This window comes from Phyllostomus discolor, chromosome 4 (assembly GCF_004126475.2).
Source record: "Phyllostomus discolor isolate MPI-MPIP mPhyDis1 chromosome 4, mPhyDis1.pri.v3, whole genome shotgun sequence".
Taxonomy (NCBI): Eukaryota; Metazoa; Chordata; class Mammalia; order Chiroptera; family Phyllostomidae; genus Phyllostomus; species Phyllostomus discolor.
The window spans coordinates 11,745,458-11,767,580 of NC_040906.2; the positions used below are offsets into that span (position 1 = coordinate 11,745,458).

Below are 22,123 nucleotides of genomic sequence, written 5' to 3' on the forward strand. Positions count from 1 at the left end.
ATGCTAATATAAAGCAGCTTTTCATTTGTAGTTTGTTCCCTAATAGACATTGGTTCTTTCTTTGGTCCTACTTTAAAAAGTGATATGAAACCCACACTCATTCAGTATTTGTATTAGAGCTGTGGTCTCCTCCAGAATTTATTAGGCAGCCACAATGTAGTGTATACCCATTATAAAGGAAATGACCAGATTGAATTTGAGTCTACCTTTATATGCAGTGCACTTCTTTTTTTTATAAAATACATTTTAATATGGGTTTAAATTTTTGTAACCATCACTACAAGATACAAAACTGTTCTATCACCCTGAAAACCCTTCACGGTTTCCATTGTAGTTGCATTGTTCCCTCCACGTCTCACCTCAGACAAACACTGCCTGCTGCCGGCCTTCTCCAGGACGTCATACAAATGGACTCGTGCTGCATGTAGCCCTCTGAGACCGGCCCTTTTCATTCAGCACAGCACCCTCGACAGTAACCAGAACTGCCACGAGTGTCAGTGGGGTTGTGTCTTCTTACTGCTGAGTATGTCGTATGGATGGGCCACAATTTGTTCATGCACACACCCATCAGGGCTTATTTGGACTGTTGAAAATGAACAGCGTTACCTTTTTAAAAATACTGTCGTTTCTGCGCTCTAAGTTTCAAGGTAGGATAATACATAACTAATCAAGGAAAAGAGAGAAATTAGATAAAACTTGGACAAAAATTATCTCTGCCCAAACATAACCTCTGTTAACACATAAATGCATTTGTTTGGTCTTTTTCCTGTGCGTGGAGTTTTCTTGGCTTAAGGATTTATTCACGCAGTTGTAATTCTTGCCTTCATATATTGCTTTTTTTCTGCTTTAGTTGTGAAAAGTGTATATATGGTTTAAAAAGAGTAGTATAACACAAACACTAGTGTAGCCATCCAGCTTCAGAAATGGACTACTCCCAGTATCTTAAGCTTTTTAAAGACCCCTCCCCATCATACCACCTTCTCTGTACCTGGAGTGACCACTGCCCTGCCTTTTGTGGCAGCCATTCCCTCTTCGCTTTCTAGTTTTTGAACCTGTTGTATGTTCTTCCTTTTTCTTTCATTTACTGTTTCCAGTATCTGTTCTAGCTCTGTGATAAACCTTTATAAAGATGTTTCTTAGCCACATTGTATTCTGATGAGTGATTGTAGTATTTTAGCTAGGCATTCCTTCCCCTATTCACGTGTTTTCTGATTTCACAATTGGAAATAATGCACTGTGCAGAAATAATATCTTTTCAGATGAAGCCTTTTTTTTTGTATTTAGGATTATTTCCTCTGTATAATATTATGAAGTTTCAAGGTTCTGATGTATGCTGCTAAACTGATTACAAAGAGTTCTACCACTCTGTACCACTAGGAACCCTTATTGTCTTTGGGCCAGCATTGAGAGTTTTCCTTACCTACCCCAAATAAAAACTCTTCAGGGGATTCAGTGGTTCAAAAACCATCTTACTTTGAGTTTGAGGTTGAATGGTTCCCTCTTGTGTTTATTAAGAAGTTTTCTTTTTTGTTGATCTCGTCTAACTTTGTGTTGGGGTAAATCGGGTTCTTGAGTAATTGTCAGTGTGACCTCGTAACTACTTCTTTTATTTTTTCAGACGTAGGTGCCAGAAACTACAGGCACCTTTGTGCTGTTTATTACAACAAGAACCCTGGGTTTGAGATCATCCACGGGCTGCTGGACAGAATCATGCAGCTGCTGGCTGTGCCTCCCGGTGAGAAGAAGGGCGGCTATGCCATCAGAGCCTCCGAAGGTGAGACCCAGCGGCTGAACCTGGCGTCAGGGATAATGTGCTGAAGGCGCCTATCCCTGTTTTCGATAAAGAAGTTTTTTTTGGGGGGGGGAGGCATTGGGGAGGAAGGAGACAGGGCCTCATTTCAATTACTTGTTAGTAATATCCCTTTCCTCCCTACGTTTAAAGAAACCGCTGTGCAGAGCTCCTGTGCCGCGCAGCATGCTTTCGTTGCACTCCAAGCGTGCTCGTTTCCCACCGTCCCAGGAATTTGGGGATTTCTGCTTCTCGTCCCTGCGGCTCGAACCTGAGTTCGTTTAGTTAGGCAAGAGATCTAGAAACAACTTGAAAAAATTATCTTACAACTTGTTCCTACTGTTTCATTTATACTTTTTTTTATAACTGTATTTGGCTTCTTAAATTTTTAACAGAACATTCCTGTTTTAGAAGTGTTATTTAGCCATTACTTTGTGGTGTGGGGTTGGGGGGGACCGGTTTTTGTTTTTCCCATAGATTTAGTTTTCTTGGTCCTTGGAGGGTTGTCGTCATTGTTGTTTTGTTCTCACTTGTTTTTATTTGGAGACTTCTTTGAAAATGCAATAACCCAGAACTCTATGGGCCCTTTTAGGTTGAAGACTGATGGGATTGTCTGTTTATAATAATAAAAAAAGATGTTACACTTACAGGATTCTAGAGTGTTAGACCTGAGACTTGGGGTTTATCAGGGTCAGTTTCCTGGTTTGACAAGGGAAGGCGCCGAGGCACAGCGGGTCAGTGAGTCGGGCCGGTCACACGCGTGGAGGCCGGGCTCCCTGCTTCCCAGTGTTCTTTGCACAAGGCCGAGTTGCTTGCATTCATCATTCCTTTTACTGTTAAACAAACACCTTTGACGCTAAAAGTTTTTCTGAAAGAAAGGGTTTATCCTCCTACGAGCCAGGAGGATCCCCCCAAACAGGAATTTATTTATAAAAAATTGTGTATTTATTCTTATGTGTTTAAACTTCAGTCACCTTCGAAGTACTCTCCATTTGATGCAATACACCAATCGAGACTTTTTTCCTCTGCTCAAAACAGGTTTTGAACTCGATGATTTTGTTGCTTTTTTAGTGTTTCTGCCATTTTTTGTTTTACCTCTAACACATTGGCAACACACTTCCCTTTAAGGACTTTTTTCATCTGGAGAAACAAAAAAGAGTCTCTTGGGGTGAGATTGGGTGAATAGGGAGGTAGGCACAGGGATCATGCTATTTTTGGTCAAAAACTGCAGAACACTCAGTGCAGTGTGGCTTGGTGCACTCATAAAACACTCATCGTGAAATGGGCAAGTGCATTGAGAGAGTCTTCAGAACAAAATCACTGAAGCCAAACACAGCCTCTCACAACAATGCCAGCTGGTACAATGATAGAGATGGATTCCTAGAACACTCACCTAGGAGGGGAAGCCTGTACTATAAGGGGCCCCACCTCCTGAAGATAATTCCGGTTTTTGGGGGGCCCACCCCTCGTATGCTAGCCAAAAAGAGGACAAGGCCCTTGGGGCATGCAGTCGGAACCACCAGCAGCAGGGCGAGATGGAGAAGACAAACATGTCCTTGGTCCTGAGGTGACGGGGCTCCTTTATATAGTGAGTTGAGGGAAGAAAGATCTAAGTCGTTCAGAAAGAATGGACTTGGTTGGTAGGTGAGGGGGTGGGAGAAGGTGCAGGAGGGCAAGTTCTGGGGTCGATGCAGAGTCTGGAGGGAGCAGGTACCGGATGCCTGTGCACTGGTCATAGACAGCAGCTGGGGAGTTTATGCATAAGTACCATGTGGTGGCATTTGTTGGTGAGCTGTTCTTTTTTGATAAGAGCTGAAATTTTGGCCAGGGGCTTGTCTTCTTCCCACCCTCCAGTCTACTATAATTTAGGTCAGCTCAGAATTTGGCTCTCTTGTCATTACTTGTTCACCAGTCTACTTCTCGAGATTTCTGCTTTGAGATCTGCTTTAAGGTTATCCTTGTTAATAGCAACCGGAAAGCTGATGTGACACATCTTCCAAACCTTACTTCATAAACAGATTAACTGGATAAAAATCAGTTCCCTGAAACAGATTATACCATGTATTTGAGGTCTAATTTTTTTTTTCTTTCTTGAAAGTTTGCAAAGAGCTGAAATGGTAATTTGGAGCATAATTTATTGTGGGTTGATATTTGTATATGTTACTTCTATATTAATGGTGTTTCTATAAACCACAAACCAATGTCTTAATATTATGACTCTCGTGCCTCAGTAAGCTCCTGAGACATTTGTTTCCCACAAGCATCTGCGTTCCCAGCCAGGAGGCAGGGTTTAGGAGGCAAGGATAAGTAGGACACCGTCCCTACCCTCAAGGTGCCTGTGGCGGGAGAGACCCCTGCAGACCTGGTGTCACAGCAGGCTGCCAAAACGAGTGCCGTGAGGTCTCCAGAGAGGGAGATGCTTCAGGGAGGGCTTCTTGAGGGGTCTGGGAAAGTATTCATGCATTTCTGGGCTCTTAGATGGGCCTTTGAAAGAAAGCTATTTGGAGACCAAGGAAACAAGGCAAAGCACGCGAGAAAGCCAAAAAGGATAGGAGACGTGGCCGAGTGCAGTTTGGTTTGACTATAGGGCAAGGAAGGAACTTAGCACTATATTGAGAGTTTTGAATGCTGGAATAAGGAATCTTAGCTAATTAGGGGGAAATATTGAATCTGCTTCTTAATTTTTTTAAGTGAGTGATATGATTAGATCTGTACTTCAGAGGGATTAATCTGGCAGCAATATGTAGGCTGGGTTGCATAAAGAGTAGAGGTGAGGAGATGGCTGGACGTGTTATGGTATATTCGAGAGCAGTTGGAGTGAGGACTTGAACTTGGATGCTGGCCATGGTTACACTAAGGAGAAGACGGACTTAAGAAACTTCAGGAAGGTAGAAGCCACAGTATTCAGCATTTGGAAAAGTTCACGATACGTGCCACTTGGAACCTTTAATGATACAGCTAATACATATTGATCTCCTTTTATAAAGTCAGATTTTAATCATTCTAAACCTATGACACTGTAATTTGAATCTTATTTATTTATTTTGGTACCAAAGCAATGTGGTACTTAGCATGTAAGTTCTCTAATATGTAGATGTCTGATGTTTTGGTTTGGAGTATACTATTTTTATTAGAAGATACATTCATAAACTGTAGCCACTTATGATGTGTTTGTAGACCTGTATGTTCAGTTTTTTTAGGCCAAATTGTTAATATGGTTTTTGGTTACATATGGGGACAGAGTCAAGCTTGTGTTTCCTTTTGAATTCACTTTGGTTCTCATAATAAAACATTGCAACATTTTAAAGTTTTTACATGTATGAGAAGTCCTGGATTTATGAATTTGAGAAGGTTTGGTGCAACTTCTTTATACATGCGTGTGGCCTCCATCAGTACATATTCCAGTGTATCTAACTGGCTTTCTCTGAAAAGAGACAAGCATTCACTTTCGATGTCTCTGTCAGCAGCACCGGCTGCATCATTTTCCTCGGGATGCTTTCTGTAAGAGCCCTCAAGCCAAAGGGAGTGAGTGTCGCTGTAAATAACAGGTCCTCATTTCTCCTAGGGATTTCTAAGTCTGTTTTGACTGTCTAATGGCAAATACGATTATCTTTTTTTTTATGGTTAAAGAAATTAAGGTCTAAAGGTGTGGCTTGTCAAAATAAATCAGCATTAGTTCTTCATGTAAAATTTCATAAACCTGTGAACTTCGTATAGCTTTATCTCGTGAGTAAACCTGTAAACACAGAATTTGGTTGCAGGGGTATGTTTACTTACATCATTTTTTTTCAAATTTATGATTTTGCATGTTAAGTGTAGGTCTTCTGACTATCAAGGAGTAAAGTAAAAAGAGATTAAGAACTGCTGTTTCCTACCATTCTTGATTGCTGAGTTGTCTTCTGTTACTCTGGCATATGGTTTACCTTTTAATAATTAAAAATCCCTGGTGGCTTTGCAGTTACTTTTGAGTTAAGTCTGTTCACAGAAATGCCTGCTCGCGTCAGTCCGCTGGCGGCAGCTCTGCCTGCTCTCTCCGTCCTTTCCCAGGAACCACCCGTTTCCTCCTGAGCCGCTTTGTTTGCAGGTGGGGGCAGTGGAAAAGAGAACGTGATTCCCCTTTGAGGAACTTGGCCCTGTTCATTGTAGGAGAAATCTGGAAACCCATTTAACTGATCACCACACCGATCCCGAGGAGTTTTGTGGACCCCGGCGTGTAAGCCCGCTTGTTGTGCAGGCGGCCGCCCTCGGCAGCGTGCGGAGCCTCCGCTGAGGTCACTGAGCCTTACGGAGCCTCCGTGTGCCGAGCACCCTTGCACTTAAGAATGTCAAGTGAGGTAGATGGGGTCGAGTTGCCAATGAGAGTGAGGTCAGTTGTTGAGTGGAAACAAAGGAAGGAGCAGCTTTAACTTTTTATCGGACTACAGCGCATTTAGAGGGTCTCCAAAGGGTCCACTCAGAATGTTTCGGTGGCACTGGATCAGATCATTACAGCGTCTGGATGTGCTCTTCCCCAGGCTTCTTCCCCTTTGTTTTTGTGGTTTGTTGCAAACTAAATTATGTATGTTAAAATGCATTTCTCCTTTTTAAAAACCACCTTTGGGCAGGGAACATTTTCCACATTTTTGTGTTTAGAGCAGTTATGTGGTTCCCGGGCAAATCAGTGGCGAAAGCCATTTGTTTTAGAAGGCAGAGGGTTTTGTGTGGGATTGGCTGCAGCGACTTAAGGGTGTATTTTTCCCTCCTTTAATTTGTTACCTATTTCAGTTTATTTACAGTTCTACAGAAAACTTCAGTTTAACTTGATACAAAATCTCTGATGGACAGAAGTTGTAGAACTTTTAGTTTTGACAGTGCTAGTTTTCATGCTGCTCGGGATTCATTTTGTGAAGTGAAAAATAACCTTGTAAGTAATGCACACCTAATCCTGCACCATATGCACCCACAGCGGCTGCTTAGATACCTTCTGTTACAGTAACACCTGATGATTATTGACGTGACCTGTAGGTCATGACCTCTTTCCTCTTTCAGGACACCTGAGAAAGGTTTCAGATGCTGACACCTCGGGGAAATTGTGATGTTTCCCTGGTCTTCACACTGGTTTTCAGTGTGACACCAGCTTGGGAATATATGTGCAGAGCAACCTGCTGGAGTAAAGGTGTTGCGTTCAAGGTTTGACTTACATAAAACGTCCTGCATGGAGTGCCCACATTTAGTTACCACCAACAAAGACATTATTCCGTTAAGGCATCAGGTTTAAAAGAAAAAAGGCTTGGAAGTTTTTTAAGCTTCCTGACCTTGTTACTCTAAAAACACTCCTTATTCCTTTGGTTCCCTGTTTTTTGTGTTTGGGGGAAGCGTTCAGATGCAGTTCAGAGAAGGGATTAAAAGACTCGGCAGCACTAAACCTGTCCGCAGTCGCCATCACTGCGCGGTCAGCACAGCTGGTGGCACGGGGCTTCCGTGTTTCCGCAGGCTTCCTCCGTCACCACGCGCGTGAGTGAGTCCTTGCTCTCTGTGTCATTTCTGTGCACGTGCGTTGTCCTTCCCCACGTTTTCTTACTTGTGCAAGGCAGATTTCTCATGACTCATGGTCACTCTTTTCTGGTGGCAGGTTGGGTGTGTTGGTGCTTGTTTGATTGACATTTTAGTGCTCAGCAGGCCGAGTGCTGCACAGCCCGTCTCCCCGGAATGACGTGGGCAGCTCAGTGTCCCGCCTGACACTGTCATGGCCTGGTGCTTCTCAGCCTTGTGACTCTTAAATCCCCTCTCCCCTAAGGAACCTTTAAATTTTAAGTTCGACCTTAAATTTAAAAACTAACATTTAAGTATATCTGCTGAATAACTTTTAATGTTATTTATTTACTTTAAGTTATAGTGTATCAAATTATATATTTGCCAATTAGCAATTTAAATGCTTAATGTCCATATCAAACATTTTAAAAAATCATTCAAAAATTTTTTTCAGCAAAAGTAAAACAATTGAAAAAGTAATTCCTTAGAAATCATTTTTAGTGAATGTGACTTTTCCTTAATGACAGCAAATAACTACCTGATAGTTAAATACGGTCAGTGTCCTTTTCTGTGCAGCACTTGATGTAATCAGTGATGCACTGACTAGCTTTCTGACTAGTTAGACACCCATAGCCTGAGCCACACACAAACTGGTCCTGGGCTCTCGGGACCAGACACAACCAGTGTCCATGAGGCAGCCAGCGGCAGCCCCTGAGCAGCTCCCCACAGGACTTCGTGGTCAGTGGCAGCCTTCCGGTCACAGTCACGGCCATCCACCTCCACAGGCTCGTAGGCCTGACCGCACGTGGACCGACTGTCTCCCACGTCCCTGTTGCACCTGCAAGGCCCGGGGCAGAGAACCCACTGGGAAGAACTGAATACCAAGGAGTGAGATTTATGTCAGGCAGGTTCAGCTGTGGAGGGCCGCAAACCAGGGTGACATGTAAGATTTTTCATACATCCGCTGTGTCCCCAAGAACCGGTTGTCACCCCTCTTAAACCTGTAGACTGGAGCTGAGTGCATTGTGGGGGCTATTTAAATTTAACTACATGTACTGGACCAAAAAAAAAGAGAGAGAGAGATAAAGATATTTTTACTTAGCACTTTGCACTCCTCTCCTGTTCCCAAACTGGATGCAGACTTCCACCGTTCCACAGAAAAGGCCGTGGCCCCAATACAGAGAGATGCAAAAGTTCACCTTTAGCTCCGTGGGGGCCCAGCTTCTGAAACTCGAGAGGATTTGAGGGTGATTTTCACTCCTTAGTCTTTATCTCACACGTGAAAGGCAGGTTTGCTTTCTCGCGGACTGCCGGGTGTCCGTGGGGGCCCCACTTCGGCAGCACCCTGGTGTGGGATGTGGTGTGCCGCGGCGTGCTGGTTGTCCCAGTCCTGCGAGTTCCTGCACCTGATGTGTCCTGGTGAGCTAGTTATCAGTCCTCGGAGTGACCAATCCTGCTGTAATCTGGAAGGACTGAAGGATGCTGGATGGACAGAAAAGTAGGTGAACGCAGGGCGGGCAGCCGCCAGGTGGGGCTGCGGAATGTGGAGTGCTCTGCCGTGCACCAGGCCGCGCAGAGCGCACAGAGCAGAGGCCTTATTTCCTGGAGCCGCTCCTCTGGCTTTGACGTGAGGGGAAAACACGCTTCTGTCTTTTCCAGCCGTTGTATTTGGGGCTTTCTTTCTTGAAGATTAAACTAATCCTAATTTGCCTGCCTCAACTCCTTTGCAGCATTAAAATGCTACCCAGCTCTAAGATAACTGAATCAAGTTTCCAGCCAGCTTATAAGTTATTTTAAAATTATTAGTAAAATCATTCATTCTTTCATTTACTCCCTCTCTCTCTCTCTCAGTTCCTTTACTCTTCATGTTTAAATGCTTTTGATGGTTTGCTCTTTTATCCACGTCTGCAGTGGTTTTATTCCAGACATTTTCACGTGTACTAGCTTCAAGGACGTACTTGTGTCTCGTTGCCTTTAAGGGTGTTACTGCTAACCACTGGCATTTATCTCCTGTTGGCATTTTTACAGCTAATGAGGACTTTGGCCATTCCCAAGGAATACTGCTTTAGAAGATTGGTTTTAAAAATGTTTTCTGGGCTCCCATTAAAAAAAAAATAAAATTGTGTATACACTTTGAACAAAGTTTGAAACCCACCATGTGGAGAATCAGAAAGTCCATGGATGCTGCAGCGATGGTGGTTAGGGGTTCTCCCTCTTTACACCCTGCTTCTCTTGCCTTCCTTTCAGGTGCGGTGGCCAAGGGTGTCTAAGGTGTTAATACTGCTGAGTCAGCGTACCACGTGGTGTAGTACTTTGCGGGTGTGAAACCTGACTGATGTCGATGTGGCTATTCATAAAGCAGCAGTCAGATTTCAGGGTCTGCGTGTTCTCGTAGCATAGGGCACCAGGCACTTAAGGGTGTCCTATGCTTCCGGGTGCTGGACCATGAGTAGTAATTACGTATCATTACATTGCCTTAAAAAGGAAAGTCTGCCAAAACATTGATGATTCAACTCGTATTTCTTAAGTTCTCTTTAGTAATTTGAAGAAAATGTAGTGATATGAGTTGATATTGATACAACAGAAGATCTTTTTGGTTTTTTGCTTTTTTGGGGGGGGTCTTAAGTTCCTAAAATTCCCCAGTAAAATTAACTTAGTCACTTAAAATAATGTATGATATCTAATACTTTGTCAGGGTAAGGTAATAATGAAATGAGAGGATGTTGCATTCCCCAAAATAGTAGGAACTACTGGGATAGAGGAAAAAGCATGTATGCATGCATCTGGATGGATGGATGGATGGATGGATATATATTAAGTACAGAAATAACTTCTCTCCTTTCAGTAACTTAAATCCCATTTTGTTAATTTTTTGAAAGTCACATGCTTATTAAAAATGCAAATACACCTGCATAATTTTGTCAACTAGTGTGACCCCAATAAATTCAGCAAAAAGAAAAAAATGCAAGTACAGTACAAAGTGCTTTTTCCTGAACTATTTGAGAGTAAATCACCAACCTGATATCCCATTTCCCCTGAATTCTTTAGTATGTGTTAACTCCAAACAAGGACATCATCCTACATAACCACAATATAATCATCACCACCAGGAAAATGTTCATGTTAATGTTAACCACCATCCACTCCCATACCCTGTGCAAGTTTCATCAGTGCTCTATGTCAAAGATTGCCTGTTGCCCCCAGCTGTCATGTCTCATTAATTTTGTTCTGGCGTGTTCTAGCACCATCTTTCCTTGACCTTCAAGACCTTGACACTTTTGAAGATTACAAACCACTTATTTTGTAGCGTGTCCCTCAACTTTGGGTTGCCTGATCTTTATTTACTGTTAGATTCTAGTCAAGCAGCTTTGGAAGAACGCTACAGAAGTAATGCTGTGTTCTCAGTGCGTCCTATCAAGTGTCTTACCAAGACAGTTTCCATTTACCTCTGAACTGATAACGTTCACTTGAATCCCTTGACTAAGGCTCTTTTCTGTAAAGTCATTCTTTTCTCCATCACAGTTAACGTGAATGTTCTATTCCTAATCTGGCTTGCTATGTATTTATATCAGTGTGGATTCAGTATTTCCTATTTTATTCAGTGTATTTTAATCCACTGCAGTCATTATTCTGATGCTCACCTTGTCCCCAGTTTGGCTAAAGGTCGCCCCTTCGTGCTGGCTTTTGTGTCCTTTTAACATGTTCCTGTTAGTTTGCATTATTATTAATACTTCCTGTCTTTGTGCACTTTTAAGACTTCCTGTCTTAACTAAGAAGATATACCATGCTTATCTGGAACTTTCCTTTGCTCTGTGTCTCCATCCTGGTTCTACTTGGGGGTTGGGGGTGGTGTCTAAACACCAAGATTTAGGGTGTGTTTATTGCTATTAGGGGTGAGAGTTGCTATTTGCATGTGTACATGCATATGTGCATATGCATCATTTGAGTCCTAAGTCCACAACACTACCTCCATTGCAGCCCAGCCCTTCAGGGCTCATCCCTGTTTCCTCCCGTTCCCTTCTCCTTTTCTCCAACAGTGAGGAACCCGGCTTCTGTTATCTCTTATCTATCTGTCTATCTATCTACTTATTTATTTATTTAACTATACTTTGGGTTTATTTATGTGTGTTTTCATTGTAGTTATATTGTATGAACTAACAGAACCAATATTCAAAAGTTGTTAGTAATGGTACTATTTAGTGATTCCTTTTAAGGAAAAACATAAGGATGAAACATGCTAAATATCATTTCTTTCTTTTGTATTTACTTGATCAGTGCCCCTGGGTGTAACCTGAACTCCATTTTGTCCCCTGCTGTTGGCCCCACTCATCACTCAGACTCGGACTGTCACCTTCTTGCTTACCTGTGGGCAGCTCTCCTTCCCAGGTCTGGGTTCGGCTGAATTGTCCTGGAAGAGAAAGGGAAAGGACTTCTCAAAGTCTGGAGGAGCCCCCATTGGCTGGGAGATGCTTGTTCAGTGGGTGGCGGGCGGTGATGCAGGAAGGAGATTTCTGGGCTCGTCATACACAGTTTCTGTCTCAGCCCTGGAACCAGCTACATCTCCGAGCAGATGCGGTTCCTTTTGGTGGGAAATCGAATTTTGATCACAATCTGAGTGCTAAGGTTGTTCATCACTACTGAGCGAGTCATTGTTTCTAGGAGTTTTTAGAATGTGGAGCTGGGGAACCCCACCCCCTTTTTTAAAGGACAAAAATTGAGTTCATGTGAATCTTACTGGTTTATACTGGGGATTAGAGAATTTTTACTTACTGTGTTTGACTTTATAATTTATAGTTCTTTACACTGGAAACCTTGTTTTTTAAAATTATTATTATTTTTAAAGATTTTATTTATTTATTTTTAGAGAGGGAAGGGAGGGAGAAAGAGAGAGAGAGAGACATCAATGTGTAGTTGCTGGGGGCTGTGGCCTGCAACCCAGGCATGTGCCCTGACTGGGAATCGAACCTGCGAGAAACCTTGTTTTCTAACAAATTTATATTACTACTTACTTGTTTACCCTGTCTATATATACCGTCTGTCCAGCTAGCTTAGTTTCAAAATAATATCAGTATTATTGCTGACAACTGAGTATAAACACAGTCTGTTTAAGCATCATCTTAAGTCTTTTTGTACTTAGGATATACACGACGGGGCAGAAGTAAGTCTACAGTTGTGAGTACGTGAAGTAAGAGTTTATTCTTGTCTTATTATTTATTGTACTATTTTCCATGTGAGCAACTGTAAACCACGTTTCCCCACCCCGAGTACTACCAGCTAAAGCATGTTTAGAGAATTCCATCTTCATTCCCTTCACACTGTTCCCTCCCAGCCTCTATAGTTTATAAAAATGTTTTCGCTTATTTTTCTGTAGTTTTTAAAAAATGTAAGCATGCGTGCGTTTATACTCTCCTCCACTTTCTCAGCCGAAGAGTCGCTACTCGACACCCTGTCAGCACAGCCTGCACTGGCCGTCACGCTACGGCGGCGCCTGGAGACCCCTCCTCCTCTCTTGATTCTGCGGGGATCTGTGACACGGGGTCCACGTTCATTCAACCGACCCTCTGTTGGTGGACAGGCTGCCGCCAGTCTGCACTGTTACAGACAATGCTGCAATGAGTAGCTTTGGGCGTGTCAGGAATTTTTGCTAGGTATTTTTAGGACAGATTCCTAGAAGTATGGGATTATTAGGACAAATGGTAAATTAATATTTTTGCTAGGTACTGCGAAACACTCCTCTGTGGGTCTCGTGATTCTAACAGTGTACGAACTCAGCAGCAGCGTGTGAGCAGAACCCCGTTCACAAGGCAGGTCGTCGGCCAGCCTTTCAGCGGGGAGCAGTATCCCCTGCAGGGGTAACCGGGTCTCCCTCGTTATGGGCAAGTAAACACATCTTCACGTTTCCAGGACACTTTTATCTCCTTGTCTGTGAACTAATTGCCTGTTCACATGTGTGCTTATTTTTTCTTTAAGTTTGTTGGTCTTTTTCTTCTCTATTTTTAGAAACTTTTTATGTGTTTGGGATATTAACACTTCATGATATATTCACCTGTTTTTATGTTCTCTTGTCTTTTGTGTTTGCCATGTAGATTTTTAAAATTTTTATATGATAAAACTTACTAGTTTTTTTCTTTATTGCTTCTGGACTTGAGTCATAGTTCGGAAAGCTTCTCCCACTCTGTGATTAGGGAGGACTTCCCCAGGCCCCCTCTCGTGCTTACATTTCAGTGTCTTACCTGTTTGTAACGTATCCTGAGTACATAGGAGGGATACATCCAGTTGTATCTTTTTCTATATGCTTTGTAGGGTTTTTTTTGATATATGTTGTTTTCCAGCAATTGCTGGGACTTTTTTAAATGGTACAAATGTTTGGCTTTCTGAATTTATTTTGTTTTATGGTAAATGTTTTTTTAATTCACGAAGGAATAGAAGAGATCTAAAATTTTATGATCTTTGATATTTCTAAAGAATGAAATGATTTATAAAGCCCTTCAATCAGATTGACCATGTTCAAGAGAAAACATGGAGATATTTAAACCAGGTAAGAATGAAAATCCAGTCCACATCAGAGCAGAGTTCACAGATCTGTAGTTACAAAGATACAGCTTGCTATGGTCTCTGTTTCAAGAAAAGACCTTTAGCCATAGCCGGGTAGCTGGGCTGGTTGGGGTGCTGCCCCGTACACCAGGAGAGTTGTGGGTTTGCTCCCTGGTCCCTGCACACACCTAGGTTGCAGGGTTCCTCCCCGTGGATGGGAGGCAGCCAATCAGTGTTTCCCTCCCTTTCTCTCTCAGGTCAGTCAACATATCCGCAGGTGAGGACTTAAAAAAAAAAAGACCTCTGTCATTTAACTCTTTTCTTGAGAAGCATTTCAAGAAATTTGCAAGCGTGCATCAGGGTTGCCACAATAGTCTCCTCAATCCCCAGCCCCTGTTGGATCACATTTAAATTCTAAGATTCCTGACCTCCTTCAGATTTTGAAATGTGAGTATGTGTGTATGAGAGGCACGCGGCTAAAATTAGACTTTAAAGTCCATCTTAAGAAATGTTAAAAAGGGATAGCCATGGAAATAAGCTACAATTTTTCTACATAAAGTAAAACTGGGGAATATTAAAGTTATGATGTTAGACATTTAGTCATAAGGTGGTTGTGGTGACCTGTTTTTTAAAAAACTCTTTGTCAAAGACACTTCTCCATTAGTTAGAAGACTAGGTAGTCTGGGCCTTGCCGGTGACTTTTCAAGAATAAAGTCCTACTGGAGCCAGCTGTTGCGTGCACAGATCTCTCCAGGCTGCCCGATGGGATGTCGCCGAGCGCAGGTCGCCCTGCGGGGGCCACGCGGTGGGGCCCAGTGGGTCCTGGCGCTCCCGTGTCGGTTTCCGTTGGGGGAGAGTTAATGATGTCTGCAGGTGCGTTGGGATTAGCCCCGCAGAGTTGTGTAAGGGGTTTTCTTTCTTTTGATCTTCAGAAGGGGATGAAAGATAGCCATTAAACTCAAGGGATTAGGTCCCCTTTCTTTAAAGACCTTAGGTACCATAAATATTTCCCTTTAGATGTAAGATGAAGAATTGTTGTGCGTCTGGGGGAAATGGGTGTTTTATATTACCACTTAGAAATTATTCAGTCTCCACTTACAAATTAAACGGTATTTGCTGAGACATTTTCTTCCAGCCTAAAGTGTACAAAGATCTGAAAAAAATGTGTATGCTTATATTTGGTAGTTAGGCCTTTTTTTTTTTTCTGCCATACTCCTAAACCCTGTCCTTTCTTTACTGTCTTACCTCCGCTGTGCCTTCTCCTCCTTGGGTCCCCCCTCGGTGTATAATTCCATTGGTGCACCTAAGAAACTCCTGGTTCTAACACTGCAAGAACCACTACTTTAAAAAATGGTGCCATGCTCAAATGTATGGTGTGTGTCTTCAGTTTTTTAAAAAGCCTTATATTTTGTTGTCCCTTTAAATTATCATTATCTAGAAAAGCAAAGTGAGGTTCACGTGTCGGCAGCAGGAACACTGCGGATTGTTTTATGTCCTGGGTGTGAGTGTGAGGATGGCTGGTGGCGTGTGGAACGTGTTTTCTGTCTGAGGTTGCACTGGAGTCAGGGGTGGGGTGGGAAGGGCAAGGTTTGCAAAGGTGCCAACCGCCTGTTAAATGATTATTCCTTCCTCTCACCCCACAGTGCGTAAGCAGTCATTTACAACAGGTGTAAAATACAAAACACATTCAGTTGGCCCAGGGGCTTTACTGAATCTGTACGTATAATTCTCCATTTTGTATTTTCTCCCTGAATTTGGGGACCTCTGTGGTTGTTGGTATTAAATTAAGCTCATGATTGCAGTTTCTGTTATTTGCTAAAACTTACGTGACAGAGGTTCCATTTTCAGTGTTCCCTGCCCTCTTTATTTTGTTTTTATTTTTTTTATTGTAGAAAATGTGGGTGGTAAGTACCAAATTGCAGGGAGTTACAGTATGTGGGTTTAAACCACTAAAGCATGTATTAGTGATGTGCAGGAAGGGAAAAGTAAAATTTATTGGTAGGTAAATTAGAGATGAACTGAATACTAACTACCAAGTGAATTAGTTGAGTTATCAATTCCTTAATATTAACCTCCTAGCAGGGGGTTATTATTAAGGAATTAAGAGTCTCATGCTTGATAACAGCCTGGACCTTTTCAGGTTAGGGGTCTGCTCAGTTGCTACCTTAACCTCTTCCGATGCTTCATCAAGTTACAGGGATGAGTCTATGAGGAAAGTTCGTCCAGTCCGAGGTCCTGGAATATTACTCTAAAAGAAGGGGGCGAGGCGACACTGGGGAAGGTGTTTGGCAACGAGCAGGGGAGGGGCTCACTAGCTCTTTGAAGGTCAATTAGCCAGAAAATGTGCTAAAGGCGGGCGCTGCCCGGGATTACCCGCCCAGAATCAGCCCCAGGTCCTCAAAGCAGTCCTGCCTTCGGAGCTCGGAGACAATTACAGACCTCGCAGAGGGGCTACAAAGGCCTTAATTAAGGGACTTACTTACACCCCACTAAGTTTTGGAAATTCTTGTTTGTGCTCAACCTATGTTTCTTTTGTCTGGGCTTCCCCATGTATTTCAACAGAGAACGCTATTTCCCCAAATCTGTTTCATGTTGGAAACCCTTTCACTGGGACGGACACTGGCAGAGCTAAGTTTAATCGGCGTAAGGAGCGAGGGGGGAATCGTGCTGAGAGGCTTTTTGCTGGGGAGCATTTTGGACACAGGTTGAAAATTGTATTTATGCATCTTGGTGCATCCGTGTGCCAGGGGCTCTGGGCTCAAACACATGAAAAAAAAAAAAACAAATGTACTTTGTAGGATTTGAGTTTTAGAATTCCCATTCACAGGGCAACATGACTTTCCTTGAATTGGCAACCTCTTGTTTCCATACACAACAGGCTGTTTTTTCTCCAGAAACATGTCTGTCTGCCTGCCTGTCTGCCTGTCTGTCTGTCTGTCGGCGAGACGAGAGTAGCCTGTATCCATGACCCAGCTCTGCCTGTTCTAAGCCTGGACCCGGGGTTCCATTCGGAGGGGACTTTTTCCTTCTGGAAAGGCTTTGAGTGGAGCGGCATCAGTCCCAGCCGGGGCGTGTTGATCACACGGCTCACCGCCACCCGGGGCTCCCTGCGGCCCCCCAGGGGTGTCCCCTCTGTGCTGCTAGGGACGCAGTCCATTTCTGCCTGCAGGGTCTGGTTTCAACCGTGAGGATTCTTGAAGCGCACTAAGAAATGCTGGTGTTTTTATAACTTTAAATTTTCTTTCAGTTATTTCTAGTTTACATACAACATCAAGTGGCATATTTTGGGGTTTTCTCTGTACCCCTTTCAAACCCGAAGGTGCTTTTGTGTGTCTTTCCGTTCCTGTCTGGAGAACCGAACTTCTGCCTTGCTCTATCTACCTGAGCAGGGAGTCGAAGGGAAAACCCTAAGAAGTGTCTCTGTCGTAATCTGACCTTGTTAGAAATGAAAAAGTGGCAAGAAAAGGTTAGATTGTCATCACAGGCTGAAGTGCCCAGTTTTCTGTAAAGTGGAGTTTATGCAGAGACCCCGTTACTGGGCTGAACTTGCACCCACGGGTGGCGCAGGAGGGGATTGTTGCTGGGTGTGAGGGCCGGGGGCCTGGGGACCCCGCGGGTCCCTCCACGTGCTGGGCTGGGAGTGTCCGGTATTTATGTCACTTGGACTATTCTCAAACTTGCATGTATTTTAAGTAATGCATAATAAGGATTTCAGTTTTCTTGGGAAAGAGAAAATTGTATTTAGTGATAGGAATATTTTTGTTTACCTAGGTGTTTCATGAACAAAGCGAAGTCTGGTCCAGATTCCTGGATGGAGGTGCAGCTGGTATTATCATACCTGCTCACTGAAGAATATGAATACGAACTGAACTTTGCTAAAAAGTGCCGATTCTAAAAGTTGTTTTATGAAGTAAAAATTCTAAATTCTTTCCTCTTAGGCTTTATTTTGATAACACTGTCAGAACTAGCACATCTGGCTTAGATTCTGAAATAGTCTAGTTTTACGCTTTAGTTAAAGGAATCCAATCAAATTGGAATTTGAGGATAGATAAAAGGGAGGATTTGGGTACAGTGGGGATTCTTAAACATGGAAAGGTTGTCAGGGAAGGTCCTGAAAATGGCCTTTCTGAATGGCCTTTCAGGTGGACTGGGGTCATCCGCAGCTCATGGGGGCAGTGCAGAGCGAGGGCAGCGGCTGGGGGTGGGTGACGGACAGACGGAGTAAGTGACTTCCCAGCAGCCCGTCCCGTGACTGCCAGTTATACTGCTCACCATCAGTAACTGTGCCCCAACTTCACTGGTGTCATCTGAAGGTTTCTTTTATTGGGAAGGGGAATGGTACTGTCTTTTCAGTTAGGTTTTCATTTTGATAGAATTAAAGTGTGTGATCTTCATCAGGTTTAGCTCTTCATACATCACTGAGGCTCTGCCTGATCAGTCCAGCTTGGCTTCTCTGTTAGTTTGAGTCCTCTTCCCACTCCTCTCCCAAGGGTACATTAACAATGTAGCCAAATAATTATGACCTTCAGACGCAGGCCTTTGAAATGCCTGCTTTAATAGACAGCGAAACAGAATTCTTTAGTTTTGGGGAGGTGTGAAAAACAGACCACCTTATATTTCAGCCAGATTGCTTTGGGAATTTTAAATAATGACAAAACTTTTTCAGGACGATAAGCAAACGTCCTTCTGTGCTGGTCAGGAAATACGTGTGATCCCCTGTGTTTCTGTGGGGTAGCTGGTGCTGACCTGACACCCCGCCCCCCCCCCCCCCCCCATTTCTGAACTTCTTCATCATATTGACCTTGGAGCCATTAGTGGAGACTCAGCAGTTTGCTCGTTCATAAATAATGCACTCAGTCTGGAGTGGCAGGCTGGAGGCCCGCGGCCCAGCTCCGCGGGGTATTTATAGCTCAGGCCAGTAAACGTTTTGGTTGGATCAGCCAGGAGCTGTGGGCCCGATCCTTTTCCAAGTTGGTGGTGAGAGAAGTGAGTCAGCGTTTTTAGTTTTTTTGTTTTTGTTTTTAATGTCAGCGGAGTGCAGTGTTGACACCTCTCTGGCCCTGGTCATTAGTGCCCATGGAGGGGCCTGTATGTTTGTAGCTCTTTAAACCTCAGGCACTGTCGCTGGTTTGGTGAGGCGAAGCTGTGCATTGGCACCAAGTGAAGAGAGAATGTTCTGCCTGCCTTGAAATAAGTCGGGGGTCAGCCCAGACTTGCCTGGGGCCGGCCTTGGCTGTGGTGTTCCAGTCGATGCTCCAGAGCTGCTTAGCAAGCACCTTTCCCGGCAGGAACATGGATGGCGTCCAGGTGACAAGGTCTTTGTCTGCCGATGACGTGCAGTTGTGTTCCTCTGTAATAAGGCAGAAAACTTCAGTGCAGACTTTTTGTCCAGCGAGTATTACTGAGGAAAAACCTGTTTCAAAACAGGTTCTTCCCACGCAAGGTCGTCGGTTTCACATTTCATTGTTCCCTTTGTCCTTTCTGGACCCGTTCCACACCTGGGCCCGGCCCCGCTGAGACTTCCGCGACTGCGCCCTGCAGCCCCCGCTTCCTTCATCCCTCCTTCTCCACCGGGACCCTGTGATAGACAACACGGGCCCCCCCGCTTCCTGTTGCCCCTCAGCCTTCCTGGGGGGTGCTGGGGTGAGGTAGCAAATACCTCTCCTTAGGGCCAGAAGGTGTGAGGAAGCACTCATTTCCTAGTCCGTGCTTTAGAGAAGAATTGTTATTTTTAGAGTAGACGAGTGAGCTTTCAGTGTTAAATGTCCATTGGCATTTTTGCCAGGAGAAACCTTGATTTTTCTCTCCTTCTGTTTTGCAGGCCCCGCTTTCTTCCCCGGGCGATGTGCCGAGGTCTTTGTCAGGGGTCAGAGCGTTGGGAAGCTGGGTGTCCTCCATCCTGACGTGATCACCGGATTTGAGCTGAGCATGCCCTGCTCCTCGCTGGAGATCAACATTGAGCCCTTTCTGTGAAGATGGGTCTCGGCTGTGTGTTCTCTGCCTGAGAGTCCCTTTTCCTCCACCGGTGTCCTTCCGTTGTCCTCACGGGGAACAGCCACTGTGCTCTGATGTTGAATAAAGCAGAGGGCACTGTCTCCTCCGTGGGTAGGCCCGCCCGTGCCCTGCATTAGGCCAGCTTGCCTGTGCAAATACGAACGTGGTGTCTGGGTGATGCTTCTTTGTCTGGTAAAAGCTCAGTGGTACCCAGGAAACGCACTAGCGGAGGGCGGATCCGTCCGAAAATCAGAGAGGCTCCTCGGACACCAGGGCAGCACACCGACCGTGGGCCGTGAGGACGGCTGCAGGGCGGGGCCCATTCTTCCCAGTGACGAGCGAGGGGGTTGATTAGAGCGCACGCTGACCGAGCGCACCGTGACGGAGGGTTTTAGTTTTCATTCGCTACATTTGACCTGTGTTCATGCTTGGGAAATGATGACATAGCATTTTTAGAACATCTTTAAGAATCAGTGATGGTCTAGTAGTTACAGCCTCTGAAGTCATTTTTAAAGTGAAACAAAAATCTACAACACAAATATGCAACATATCTGAGAGTATGTAGGTGTTTTTTACTCTTACCTGTACTCTGAGACAGACCTAGAGTTTACACAAGATAAGTAAGTTCTGCCAGAAGAGAAACAAAAGCCATGTTGGTATCAGTGTAGTTTGAACACTAGGAAACAATGAAAAACTCATTGCCCTAGGCCAGACATTTTACTATAATCGTTATTCTAAAATCAAAATCATTGTTTTATATGCTCAACTGAGCTGCTAGTCTCTGTCTTATTTTGTAGGGAGGCGTTAGCTTGTGTCTGAAGTTAGGCTTCTGCCGGCCCACCTGAGCTTTCCTCCCGATTTACGTCATGCGCTGACCTGGAACCCTCCAGTGGGTGCCCCCTGCTGCTGCTGAGGTGTGCACAGTTCCTGCTGAGGTGATACGGACCCCAGTAAAATGTAAAGCTCGAGCGGCAGGGAGGTAGAAATAGCCAAGACAGACAGACTAGAATTATGTTTCTGGAACTCTCGCCGAGCCTACTTCTCAGAACAAACACGACCATATTGCTGCCTCGGAGGAGGACAGCAGCGCCCCACTTAGCAAGCTTCGCGACCGCAGACTTGCATCTGTCCCTTCCTGTCTGCCGTAGGCACATCCGTACAGCATTTCAAAAATGGAATGAGAGATGCTCATAAAAAATAATGCTGGTCAAAAGGTTTATATCCAGCATACAAAGATTCCTTACAACTTAATAAGACAAAATTGGTAACTTAAGACAATAAGACAAAGATTTTTATGCAGCTGTTCACACAGCGTTACAGTAGCTACAGCCCAAAGGCTCACCAACAGATGAATGGATAAACACCGTGTATCTGTATTATGGAATACTTATCAGTGAAAAAAAAAAAGGAACTGATACTTGAGTAAATCTCAAAGCACCAGGCAAGATGGAAAGGCCAGCACTAAAGGCCGGATGTGACCCCACTTACATGCAGTTCTAAAAAAGTCAAGGGGACCCACTGCAGAGGGTTAAGAGGAGACCGTCGGGTGATGGAAACACTGAGGGGCCTTTAAGATGTAGGTTATACCTCAGGAAAGCTGGGGGGGAGAGTTAATGCAACACGCATTTTAATAATTTCGTGCAACACCAGCCTGTGCGTGCATGGGGGCGAGAGCGTGAATCATAGGGTCAGCATGGCTGCTCCTGAAGACATTCTCCCCGAGGTTCGGTTTCACCACGGTTCCAATGGTAGCCACTGCCGGAGTGGGTGGGGCCATTCACTCTGGTTGCAGTCAGCCGCCTGGGCATGTTTGGAGTGGTCAGAAACTAGTAATAAAAACCCCAGCGATACCTAATCGTGGATCCCAGCATGAAAGGGGGAAGATCAGGGCCATCCGTCATGCGGATGCTTCTGCCCCCTGAAGCGGGAAGCAGCAGGGGAGGAAAGCGCCGTCGGCACCCGAGAAGAGGAAATGAGCCTCCAGCTTAGGGAGTCGAGGTCCCCCAGCCAGATCACCTTCCTTGTCCCTGGCGAGGCGTCTGAGCCGGAGCTAGGGCAGTCTGGGGGTGCTGCCGCAAACCCTTTCCTGGAGCAGACACACATTCGGGAAAACGGGGGCCCTGGTACTAAAAGGGAAATCTCCCTGATACGGGTTCTCATTTACAGATAACTTCTACTGCAGCCCGACATTCCCGCGTGACTCGAGTTTCATCGAGTATTTTCACATGGGGTCTTGTTTCAGCATTTAAGTGTTTTAACTTACTGGTCATAGGAGGTAGGTGGAGTAAGAATTCC

At 44.4% G+C, this 22,123-nt stretch overlaps 1 protein-coding gene across 1 annotated transcript in view; it reads left to right on the forward strand.

Moving 5' to 3' along the window:
* The window catches only part of FARSB (phenylalanyl-tRNA synthetase subunit beta), a 53,449-nt gene extending 33,459 nt beyond the window's left edge, over positions 1–19,990 (forward strand). The window contains exons 16-17 of the mRNA XM_028509536.2: positions 1,619–1,774; positions 19,656–19,990. Coding sequence (XP_028365337.1) covers positions 1,619–1,774; positions 19,656–19,807 — 308 coding nt within the window. The 3' untranslated portion in view covers positions 19,808–19,990. The remainder of the gene's footprint in view (positions 1–1,618; positions 1,775–19,655) is intronic.
* Positions 19,991–22,123: the final 2,133 nt, after the last annotated feature.